Here is a 13,240-nt window from a genome sequence, read left to right as displayed (position 1 = left end):
TGAAGCCTTCTTTGCATCACCTGCCTAAGTCACGGATTGTTTATATTATTACAATACTAATGAAGCTCTGAACGTTAACACAAAGAAGTCCACACAGAACCCCATTCATTATCAAGGGATTTTATAAACAGCTGCAATTACATTGATTTTATTTTGTTTCAATTACTTGTGCAGTTAATATAGCTGATCACCTCCAAAAGACATCTTGTCTAGATGTGACTGCTTCAAGAAAGTGTCTAGAGAGCTGGCCATCCATCACTTCTCACAGCCCTGACAGACTTCTGTTTTTTCTCAGTACACTAGATTCCAGATTTACTCTGAGTATCTGTATGTACACCATAGTCCTTCTTAGAAACTACCAGGTGATAGTTTGCTCACCAGTTTCAAACTGAGTGTGTGTCAGATAATGAAGTAATATGCTATTAATCCTGCACAAACTCCTCCTTATAAGTGCTTCCTTTCCAGACTTCCTCAGGAGAAGGTTCTTTTTATTTCTGTCTGCAATAGAAATTATCACTTCCCTTCTGCTTCAGGCATTTCCTGGGATAAACACTGATCTTTTCAATGCCACTATTGCCACGATCATTACAGCTTTACTGGTATAATGTACTTGAGTAGTGAACACCTTCAAGTAATTTTAACACAATAAACAGTTTGTGCAATCATCATTGTAAATTCACAGGACACTTGATTAATTTTTGTTTGAATAAAACACTCTCAGGTTTATGCTTATAGGTGAATTTCAGCTTGATCCTCAGAATATTAATCTGCACAAAAATGAGAAGTCCAGGGCTATTCTGCCACTTCAGTAATCAGCTGATTATGGAGTTTGCATAACTCTTAGTGAATCTGTGTAACTTCTGTAAAGGTAATACATACTTACTTACTCCCACCAAATAACTACCAAACAACACATTTTGCACATTTACAACTGCTTTCCATATAAACTTCTGGCAAAGTCAGTACAAAATTGGTAAAATTATGTGACTGCAGCTTTCTGTCAGATTTGAAGGCTTTCCTGTCTGTAAAATATGCACCCAAGTTGTTTCTTGATATGAAAAAAAGCATTTATTGGTATTTCATTCCACGGAAAATGCTAAAATATTTCCCTTGTGCCTAAGCAGCATGGTCTCAAATGAAATGGAAACATTTTATCTTTCTCTAATAGCTCTCTAAATCACAATGCAGCTCAGCAAAGATGCTTTGTAAATGGGATCTATTAGGATTTTATTTGGCTGCTGGAGTGCTGCCTCTTGGGCAGTTTTTCAAATTCATGAGATAATATTTGCAAAAATGCAATAGATGGAAATAATGAAAGTGAAGGAGGAAAATGAAAAACTGTTTTACATTTAGTAAGGTCAAGTGTCCTACATCAACACTACCAGTGACTGCCAGGCAGCCACTGCAGGTGACACAACCTAGAAAATGCTGAGGTAAATGTTTCTTGGAAAAATTCCTAATCCAAAAGAGCAATTAATATTATTTTAATAGCAATTACTCTGCCATACATCAGGTAAACTAAAGTCAAATTGAGAAGAAAGTGCCAAATAATCCACATACATACATGCTTTTGCTATGATAGTCTCCAAGTAAGGCTTAGCGGCAAGTACAATATGTATTTTTAAAAGAACTCCTGATTTTCCTGCTATGCATAGATTCAAGAGTAACTATCATACATGGCTTTCATATATAACGCATGTATTTTTGTCATTTGCCAGTGCTGTATCATCAGAACTGAGTTCAGCAGAAGGCTCAGGAGGGGGCTCTGTAGGAAGTGCTGGTGTTTGAGGAGTGTCTTCTTCCTTGGTGTCCAACTGCACGCTTTCTTGTGACTGACCATCCATGCAGTCCTTTTTAGACAAGGGGTGAACTGACACTTTTATTGCAATCTGTTGAGGTGGCTCGTGCAGTGATGATGCATCAGAGTCACCCGTGGGAGAGTCACTGCGCTTCAAAGCATTAGGGATCATATACACCTCATCTGTTTCTGAGGTTTCCTGGCCTTCTGCTGTTTGCCGTACAAAATTCTGTCCTTGCTCCTCCAGACCAACAACCTCCATAATTTCTTCCATTATAGTCCTGCAGTTCATGATGAGAGGTGGCAAAGGTACACTTCGAGCAAGCTCCTCAATATAGCGAGCAAATTCCATGGTCTTGAATTGAGTAACTTTGGCAAGCTCAAGCGTTTTGGCTGAAGTGATAATTGGGATACGCTTAGCAATCTCGAAGGCTTTCTGGAGTTTCTCTGCTCCTTCTGTTCTGAAAAAATCATTGATTGCTTTCTCTGTTTTCTTCAGGTGACTGCTCATCATACATAACCGGGTAATGTTCAAAATCATTACAATGGTAAAAGCTACAAGGCAGACAATCATGTAATAGATGCCCATATCTCCAGAAGTAAAGACAACCCTCAGCGTCACAGTATTATTAACACTGCCATACATATTAGATGCAACACATGTGTATTTACCTCTGTCTTCAAAAGAGACACTGGTAATGTTTAGTAGCCCGTTGTCAAGAAACCACCATTTTCCTGCTGGAAAGAAGACAATAACTTAATTAGAAGTATCTTGTTTATATAATCAGCATAGTCTTAATCATCAGCTTTGTCACACTAGCTTCAGATTTGGGAAAAAGGAAATAATGTAGAGATGAAGACAAGAGTTTATCATGACAAAGGCTTATCTGGCCCTGAGATCCTAGCTAGGTTCCTGTCAAATCACTGACATCAACTTTGAATAATCAGATCATCCCCTGAAAGTTTCATAAAAAATTAGTGAACATGTCTGATATCTATCAAAATCTTCTAGTCAGTTAATTAAAGATCTAGCTACTTACAACAGATAGCCTCCCAAGCACATGCCATGCTTTCTTAAAAAAGGATCAGTAATAATGGAACTGTGAGGCAGAAAAGTCTACCAAGCCCTCCTTATTTTGTTCCCTGGCAATCCACTTTCTTATAAATTTTTTAGTGTTTTGTTATAGTATGTCACAGAATTTCGTTAACGTAAACTTAAAAAAACTAAAATTCCAGACATCATATACTATACTGCCTGCCTCCAAGGTGTTCATAATTTAATTTTGAAGTATGATTTAACAAAGGGGGAAATAAGACAGTACGAGTAAGATGAATGGCAAACAAAAGGATCAAAGTAATCTAGACTTTCTGGATGTTGTAAATCACCATTTATTTTTCCACTAACATTATGATTGCTGAATGCCTGTTTTTTCTTTTATGGCACTGAGTCTTGATTCCTACTGGCAGCGTGAAATGTTACAGAGTGGGAGCTCAAAATTTGTCACCTGTATCTATGTGATCTTCTCCATACCATTATGTAAAATAGTAGATCTGCAACAATGACTTTGAAGTTACAGTTCACCGTATCTAGTGTAAATAATAAAACACACTCCAGCACAGCAAGCAAGCATTATTAAATTACAGTGGATATTCTTATGTACGAAGTGTATATTAAGCACTAGTTTAGGAAGTTGGTTATTATTTATAAGACTAGTTATGCAGGTTCACATGTTTTAGTAAGCTCAGTCTTCTAGTACTGTTGTATATACTGCATATGTAAGTTTTAAGCCTTAACACCTGCAATCTTATTCATATATAGAACCTTATTACCTAAAAAGTACAGCTGATTACAATGTGACAACTTACAAAGCAAGTATAATACAGTGTCAATTCTATTACACCAAGCATGTTGTATTAAGAGAACGTTAGGATTGCAAACATAGCCGTTTAATATTCCATGTGTGCACATATTGTGTATCGCAGTTAATGCTGATTATGTCATCACATACTAATCTTCCCATAAGACCCCTCCTTCAGTCCATGAATGGACAGCTCTTTACCACATCTTTTTATCCTCCACATTTAATGTGTGGTGTCAAGCTTAATAGAATTTTTAACTTTGCTAAAATAGCATATTTTGCCCTAGCCTAATTCTAGAAAACAGCTGAATCATTTTGCTTGAAATTAAAAAATAAAGAATAAATAAAAATTCAGTCTGCAGCAGACCTTCATGTGAAAATTGACATCAATCTGATAAAGCTAGGCAAATTTAGAAGAAAACTGTCTTATAATGGGAATGTCCACATTTGTAACAAATGACACTTTTTTTTTTCTCCACCTCTAGAATGAGATATAAAGTACTGGTTGCTAAGTATTTCTTTAAATGGCAATGTTGGCAATGTAGGTCTTTATTCATTGTAAAATGACAAGACGCCTTGCTGATGTATCCTGGCTCCAGCTGTTAGAAATGACATAATGGCTTTGAACTGTGACTCAATAGCTGGTTTTGTGCCAATGGATCCTGGCAGATAGTGTAATCTGAGTTAAAGTGTAATTTTTACATCTGTAAAATTTACTGATTTGGTTGATGTTCTTGTTCATCTACCTGAATGTTTGTATTAATAGCGACTTCTCTCAAATAACTACCTAAAGTCAGATGCCTAAAATGAGTAAATAGGAATACTTCTGTTGGTGAACCCTGATAACACTCTAGAGCACTAACTGCAATCTACCATCATAACTGCACAAATTATATCTGAAAGTCTGTTCAATAACTCAAGCAGTACCTTGCTCCAGCTTTACAAAGAAAATGACTAAACACTGAAATGTAAAACATATCCAGTTATGCAGAAAGCTGGTTCAGGTAGGCTATACTGTAGTACATACAGCTGGGTCAACATTACTTTATCATAGCAGAGCTCTCCCTCAGATCAGCTATTAGTAAAATAAGCTATTCTGCACTTGATGAATTACTAGGAGTTTATTTCATCATGCTGTGAACAAAGCAGTTAGTACGAAAGAATTATTTGAGCAAAACCTTCCAAAACCCCCCAAAGGTTCCCTAAATGTACAGCTAGGATTATCATCCAATCCAAACCTTCCACTTAAGGAAAACAAGTTCATGCAAAATTAAGATCTCTGGCAAATACAACTGAGGAGCCTTACTGCAGCCAGGATGGCTCTAACTTGGTTTGTCCTTCCAACTGCTGCACCTATGTGCGTTTTTCTGTTTGTCACTCAAGGCATCTTCTGCTTCTCACACTCCCATGGTGCTACAAATAAAGACAGGAAGGCTAGTAGTGAGCTAGCTCTGCTGAATCCAGGCCAACTAACTATTCCCATATGCCAAGAGAATCCTTTCTTCAGTTGTCAAATAGCTTTTCAGTCTCTTTTGTTGGCAGAGAAGAACAAAGAGGAAAGAATGAGAAATGGGATCAAACCCGAAGCCTTCCAACGAAAAGAAGCCTTTCCCCCCTTGTGTCTACTTCTTCTGTTAAGGTTTTCAGCTTTTAGCTACATGTTGCTATAAAGTAACACCTTATAAAAACAATATTGTTTTCTTCCAAGGTGTGCTCAACAAATTTGTAGCAGCCATCATCCCAGATGGTTGCTTACTTTCATACTCTCACATAGGAAAACAACATAGCCAGGTCCTTAAATTCAGGCTTTTCGTCAATCTGCTGTAAACAAATGCATTTCTTGACAGGCTAAATGAAATGATTGAGAATAATGAGAACACTAAAATCTTACCTTTATTCTCTTCCTCGTGTAGTAAGTGGCCATTGGAATTGTACCATCTGTAACGTGGACTAGGATTACCTTGGACATTGCAGTCAATCAAGGCACTACTCCCCTCCTTGACTATAATATGGTCAATGCGGGAGATGACCACGGGCACAGATCCCACGTTCATGTCAGTGCGGTTGAAAGTGCTATTAGTCACATCTTCAGCAGTTGTCAAAGCTGCTAATAAGATGACAAGGCGTGTGGTAGGCAGAAAGTACAAAAAGTGGTGGCTGTTCAGTATGTTCATTTTCCTTCAGTAGGCTACGCAGCTGGCTGGGAACTGAGATAGGTGACTGTTGAATGCAGGCCTTTGAGGTGAGGAAGTCACAGGAGAGTTTTACTTTGATCCGTGCAATTTTATGTTTAAAATATCCTATAAAATAAATAAGTAAGTACAATGAGATGGCATGTATAAACAGTCCATTAGATGTGCTCTTTTAAAACAGTGACACATCCATTAATGCATTTCAAAATCATCTCAATGTCTTGTCTAAATGCTAATGTTATCACAGTCCTGATTCTTACTGGAAAAAGATGCATACATTTTCCTGACAATAGTGTTGTTCAGAGTGGCAGGCGTGGGAGAAGGCTTTTATCACCTAGACACTTAGCCGCTGCTGTAGCTAAATTGCTGCTACAGTTTTATTCCAAAAGTTCTACAGATACATATTTTTTTAATATTCGCAAAATCAACAGGAAAAACAAAAGTACAGCACACTAAAGCTGTCATTACCAGTACAGTGCTGCAACTCTGTTGTCACATGCATGCTCGCAATTGAGTTGTGGAATATGTCATAAGAAAGAACTACTCTAGGAAAGATTTTTGAAGCTGGTATTGGAATCCTTAATGCACACAGTTCTGAGCAAATACAATAGCAAGTATAGCAAAATATCTCAGACCATTCACTTTTCTTAGACTACTGCATTTTTTTTAAGTTCTCTGAGATAAACCTTAAGGTGGAGGAAAATACTTAAAAGAGGATGTTTATTATTTTATAAAGTCAATTCCATGTCATTTTTAGAGGAGATTTAAGATAAAAAATACTTACTAGTATTTTCCCTGCAATTACATTTTTAACCACAATTAGTATTTAATGTACAATTATGGGTAAGGTTTCACTGAAGTACAAATGCAGTTGGGATATTTCTGCTCCTTACATGGCATTAAGCATTTTTCCTGTACTTTTTGCACAGTCTCACTACAGTATTTTCCCTCAACTTGTCAACTACAATGAGGTCTTTTTTAAACAGTGATTTCAGTTTGCAGACAGAGGAGAGGGTTTACAAATGTGCTCTCTATTGGCCTTGTTTCTGCTTCCAGTGAACACAACTGGCATTCATTACTGACCGAAGGCACAACGTTAGCCTCAAAATGAGCACCTTCAAAAATTTCACTCAGAGTATGTGTCACAAATTATGTTAATCACATCAGAATTTCTAAAATTTCTATAGAATCTCTATATTATATACATGTATGTATATTTCTATATTGATTTTACTGATGTTTTTCTAAGAAAATGTTTAAAATTTAATGAAGTTTACTAGTTAGAGGGATCTACCTGGAATCCAAATATAAATAACAGAAAAGTTCTGACAAACTTTCTCCAAGTGAACATTCCGCTTGCAAAACAGTTTAGATTTTAATTCAAGATCTGTTTAACACTGCGGTGTCTCATCCACCATAGCACGGGAAAATGACTGCTGACAAGACTAAGTCAGTTCCCTGTATTAAGGAAACACTAGAAGTAAAGAAACAGCATTTTTTTTTTTAATTTCACTCACTTTCTGTCAAAAGGGAAAGAAAATACATTACTAGTAATATCTAGTTTAGATTGTTTTTCCCTACGCTTCCCATTCCCTATAAGGCAGTGATCTTGATTTCACACAGATAGATAGCACTGTTATTAAAGGACCAAAATATCTTCCTCCATTTTGCAGGATGAATCATCATGAGAAATGCCAAACCATGTTCTTTCACAGAAGCTGCATGCATGGTATGGATGTCTGTCACAACTCCAAGCCTGCCCTGATTTTCTTCTGTTTTTCTTATTAAGTGTGAAAATATTTGCCTTGAAGAGCTAGAATCATTTTTTAAGTTAATACAAAAATCTCATTTGTCACAAAAGGCTATATAAACAATGACTTCAGACATCCATTTCCAATTATTCAGAGCATATACAGCCTATATTTTAAAAGTTCTCTGTAGGTACAGCCTATACTTTGGAAAATCTTCCCTTAGCTCTAGGAATAACAGTTTAAAAAATCCTTCAATTCTGCCTATTTGCTTCAGTAACAATTTACTCCATTAACACTACTACTCCATTAACCTTGGAGACAGTCATTCTTTATGGTTATACGTATTCACTTTATAAAATGCTTTTGTACAGTGTTATAGATCTGCATTGCGCCATAGAGAAAAGCCAAAAGACACGTCACACTTCCTGGCAAGAGAGCAGGAACAAAGACTGGCTGGACTAAGACAGTAGGAAGGACAAAAGTACAACATAAATTAATCAAGGTTTGCATTGTTAGTTACTGGCTGTGGCTTATCATTGTATTAAAACTTAATATTTTTGATGGAGGAAGAATCAGTAGCAATCAGAAATGGTGTTTAGTGTGGCAAATAACTTGCACTTCAGAAAGAAATGAAACAGCATCACTTCACTGAGTGATGGAATAGAAAGCCTCTGAGAAAGGACCAGCAGTGTACTGGTAAATTCAGTTCAGTTGGCAGACCACTGAACTCTACAGCATATGGATGCTATGGATGGACGTTTTAGAAAATGTGCGATGCTAGTAACAATGTAAGGTATGCCTATTCTATATGTTTACAGTTGTGTTTAACTTGGGAGCATGTGAAAGCAAAACTATACCTTTGTGTGGCGATAACCAATCTGACTGGTTCTTAACATGGTCAAAGGGCCAATTACTTGTCTGAAAATGACAGTGACTCCCCTATTCTGGCACCACAGAAATGTATCATAAATAGCTGCAGTAACTTTTAACAAAAGGAGTCTAATAATTCATGTCTACTGTGGAAGATTCATGCCTACTCATGTCAATCTTGGGAATGTATATTCCTGGAATGAAGAATATTAAGAAAATGCTAAGTACCTCTATAGATACATTCCAGCTTAAAATAAATACAGTTTGATGGCTGGTAAGATGAATAACTAGGCAGTAGCTTTAAAGTAGAATAGTCGGAAATGGTAGCTCCCACTTTCACATGCTGTTTGGTGAATTGCTCTTGATGGACAGTTGAATATGTCCAAGGAGTCAGGGATAGACCTCTCTGAAGAGCAATGTTTAAAGATGTGAGGTTAAGCAAATGTTTCTGAGGGCAACTAAGAAGTGATTGGGAATCTTTTCTTTGGTGTGCATTCTATGCACTGCTAATATGGAACAAAAAAAGATGGAAGAAACCAAAACATTCAAACCATCTAAAGGTGAGTAGACATCTCAGCATTACCAGGAAAGAGAAAGATAAAGGGTGGCTGCTCTGGGAAATACGCACCCTGGAAGCTTTGTTAATCTGTTAAGCAAGGCCAAAAAAGCTGTAGTCAGCTGCTTTGTTAAACATGAGTGACGTAAGAAGTTATGATTCAATCGCACAACTGCAAGAGGAAAAGGCTAAGGAGACCAAAACACAACTGCTAGTGATGTCAGCCCATTTTTAGCAACGAAGCAAGAAAACCTAGAACATCAGAGAAGTAGGCATAGTTTTGTCACTCTGGATCTTGTCTATGAGAGCCCACAATTAATCGTGAATCATGATAAACTTGATGAAGGCAGCCATCATTGGAGCCTTTTAATTCAACTCTAAGTTAGGGAACAGTTAGATTCACTAGATGAAAATAAAAGATTCTAATGACTCCTCAAGACTGAGGGTAGCAGAGGACACTCTTAAGAAAGAGGACATCTGCCATACAGAATATTGCTCTGTAGGAATGGATTTGGTCTCTGGGAGCACTTTTGCCACAAAATGGGGATCACTGTAAACAAAAAGAGCAATTTCTGATCATGAAAATAATGCAAGCTTTCCTCTCTCCTGTCCCTGAACACACCCATGAGCTACCTGTGGAAGACTAAATTTATAGTAGCTGTAATTTGGTGACACATACGGTCTTTCTTTTTTTTCTTTTTTTCTTCTTTTTTTTTTCTTTTTAATCTGTAGTCCATAAAAAGGAAAAGGAACATATCTAGCTCTGAGCTCCCTTGCCACCTGAAGTTTTAGTCAGGGACAGGCTTACCTCCTAAGGGGAAATTTGAAGAAGCCCCAAACTCTCCTCTTGCAGGTAGGTAGATAACTTGTCCCTTGTATTGTATCTGGATCAAGATTTACCACTGAAACTTGGTTTCCAGTGATCCTTACCTCAAATGATTTTGTTTTTTTTTCCCCAGTCCAAATGGTATAAGCTAAAAATCTGAAAGTAATAGTGCTGCTCATGAGATTAACTTCCAAGGAAAATTGCATGGGACTTGTGCCACATTAGAGAACTATGGTAGGCTTCTCTTCTAAATGACATGTTAGCCAACTTGAGAGTATCCTCTGTGCATTTGTATCCAGAGTAGCTTCCTGGAACATGCTCCACAATGGCAGCTATAGGCCAATGGTATTACTCCCAATCATGCAGGACAGGGAGAACTGAGTTTATAAACTTCTCTGTCCAAAAAATCAAACATTGGTATAAATAGAGGACACTTGCAGCATGGACTGTCTGGGAAATGAACCACTCAGAGACATGTTCTGACTGACTGACTTGTTTTTTACATGTCTCAGACTAGCTTGCTTCCCAACATTACCACTACTGAAGAAAAATGATTGTGGATGAAAGGGCTGCATTTGTAAATACTGTATTTGTGCAGAACGACATTCTGACTTAGCACAAAAGAACAGAGAAAGAGGGCAGTGATGCATACCTTTGCCTGGGTCACTTCTGTAAGACTGGCTTGCTTTTGTTCTTGGAATAACATGTAATCCTATTAACTGTGAGGTTATTCAATTCAATAGTGAAGCACAAGAAGCCAACTCATTGTGTAATGCATACATAAATTACATTCCTACAGTTTTAACTAGTGCTATCCTAGTGCTGTCTTGCTTGACTTGTAAGTGATCAAAAAATGAAGTGATTTTCATTCTAGTTCTCATTAGTCTATTAAAAAAAAATCAAGTGTGATGCTACCAACAAAATTAAAACTTACCTTTCATTATTTAAAATCTACTTACTGCCTTTTTTCTTCAAACCAATTCCTCTCCTAGTTTCTGTGGGCAATATCTTTACAGAATGGGCAATGGTAAAAGTTAACGAGTTTAACTGGAACAGGAATGCAGATGAAGGAACTAACTTATGTCGCACAGAAATTGAGAAGTTCACTTCATAGGCTAAGAACCACCTAATGAAAAGATTAAGCTATCAGGGTCCAGACAGGCAAATAGAGTGTCACTCATTTACACCTAGTAACAACTCTCTGGCTTATTTTTCTAGTCATCTACTAGTTAACAAAAAGCAAGTCTCCTTCCGAAAGAGCTGCTCTGTTCATTTTCTTTGGGAGTTTAGTACTTTGGGCTCTCAGTTCTTCATAACTTCATGGCTTCCTGCTTCCCTAGCTATGTCCAATAGGTGACATGCTGGCAACATCTGTAAGATCGAAAGCTTCCTCCTGTATATCTCCTGTATGCCTGACTATGACAACAGCTCCCACCTTTGTGCATGTTTCAATCCTGTCAACTACTTTCAGCTGCCTGGGAATCTTTTAGTAACTTCTCATCAAGTCTGTGTGACATTGTACCTCGGCAAGTGTGCTCAGCCACTCAGTGTCACGCTTGCTGCCTTCAGGGACCTAATGGGAGGGTATAGAGAAGGTATAGAGAAGATAGATCCAGGCTTTTCTCAGAGGTGCACAGTGAAAGGCTAAGAGACAATGGACACAAGCTGCAACAAAGGACATTGACTGCTCGTTATGAAGAAATTTCTAATCATGAGATTAGTCAGACCCTGGAACAGGTTGCTCAGAGGGACTGTGGAATCTCCATTCTTGGAGATGTTCAAAATTTGAGTAGACATGGCCTGAGCAACCTGGTCTGCTTTGAGCTGAGTCTGCTTGGCCCTGCTTTGAGCAGAGTTTTGGACCAGATGTCTTCCAGATGTCCCTTCCAACCTAAATTACTCTCTATATAAAGAAAAATGAATACAGAGATTGCCTTGGAGAAGTCAATGTGAAAAAATATAACCAATCATAAAAATTTCTACATGGGAACTAGGAAGCTGCCTTGATGATTCCCTTGATAACCCTTTTATTATTGAGTAGCAGTATTTTACCATAAGGAGACTTAGGAAACTTAAAGCTTAGAGTGTTCACTACACCCTGAAAAAATGCTTTTAGCACTCTCTCCTCCATTACACTTAATGGTAAATAGGTACTTTTACCATTTAGAGAGGACTTATCTCCAGCCTAGCTAAGTGATGAACTTATCAAGCTAGTCATCTATCTGAAGTGTCTGCAACATTGAGCAATTTTGGTGGTTTTTTTTTCTCCCTCCCTCCACAGGTAGACAGTCAGAACGTAAAGTTCACTGGCTTTTATCTGCTGATAGATCTAGCTTCTTGGTGTTAGAGAACGTTCAGTTTTGCTGAACTTAATCTTGAAATAGGATAAAGCAGAAATAAGTCAGACCCAGAGACAAAGATAACCTTTACAAACTACTCACTTCAGAGGGTATAGGAGTAAGAGAGGTTATTAAAATATACACAGTATTGAATGGTATAAAGAAGACAGCTGAGGCATGTGTATTTACTCTTTTTCATAATCATAGAATCATAGAATCGGTAAGGTTGGAAGGGACCTCTGGAGATCATCTAGTCCAACCCTCAAGCAAGTGGCCCATATGAGGATTGAACCCACAGTACTAAAACAAAACAAATTTCAGCAAAACTCAGGAGGAAGAAGTGGCAGTGGGAAAAAATCGAAGGAAGTTTTTTGATTAATTATGACTTAACTGAAAGTTCACGACATGAGATAAAATAAGGGCTGGGAATTCAGGAAGATTCAAAACACCATATGTAATTTACCTGCTCAGGTTCATGGATTATGATAGCTTATGCAGTACATGGGGACTTAACTGCCTTCTATGAATTCATATATTCTGAATGAATGGCTCTTGACAGTGGACAAGTATGGCTATCAGTATGGCCATACTCAGAATCCTTTACTAGAACTCCTGTCTAAAACAGGAGGTAATAAAGAAGCCTATACATTAGTTTTATGTGCATTTACTCACTGGAAAGCTATTACAGACAAACATGTTGATTTGTTTTATAAGGTGACACATGGTATATAACAAAAGAAAGAAAATGGAAAAATCATGAGCTGAAGCTTATTCTACCATTAATAGCAAATATGGAGTAAAACTAGTAGTAAGTGTCTTCTAAAGCTATTTGTCCTAGACAGATCTAAAACTGCAGGGGTAGCAATGTAAAGTTACGTCTGTAGAATTTTGTTATCTTAGTGTCATGGTTCAATAGTGTATCAATAAGTTGCAGCAAGGAAGTACAAATTCCAGATTTTGTATGTATGTTCAAAAATGAATGCTGTGCCAAGATTCTTGGATTAAGGAAAAAAGCACAAGCCACTATTTAGCAATGGTAAAATGAAGGA

The 13,240-nt window shown here is 37.4% G+C and overlaps 1 protein-coding gene across 1 annotated transcript; it reads right to left on the bottom strand.

The window, feature by feature from the left end:
• Positions 1-1,546: 1,546 nt before the first annotated feature.
• On the bottom strand, positions 1,547-5,831 carry MFAP3L (microfibril associated protein 3 like). The gene is made up of 2 exons (XM_062574690.1): positions 5,549-5,831; positions 1,547-2,533 (listed from the first exon to the last, which is right to left on the bottom strand). The coding sequence occupies exons 1-2, from the start codon at positions 5,829-5,831 to the stop codon at positions 1,671-1,673; spliced, it is 1,146 nt and encodes a 381-aa protein (XP_062430674.1). The 3' UTR covers positions 1,547-1,670.
• Between the last annotated feature and the right edge of the window lie 7,409 nt (positions 5,832-13,240).

Source organism: Rhea pennata, chromosome 4 (assembly GCF_028389875.1).
Source record: "Rhea pennata isolate bPtePen1 chromosome 4, bPtePen1.pri, whole genome shotgun sequence".
Taxonomy (NCBI): Eukaryota; Metazoa; Chordata; class Aves; order Rheiformes; family Rheidae; genus Rhea; species Rhea pennata.
This window is presented reverse-complemented; position numbering and strand designations above follow the sequence as displayed.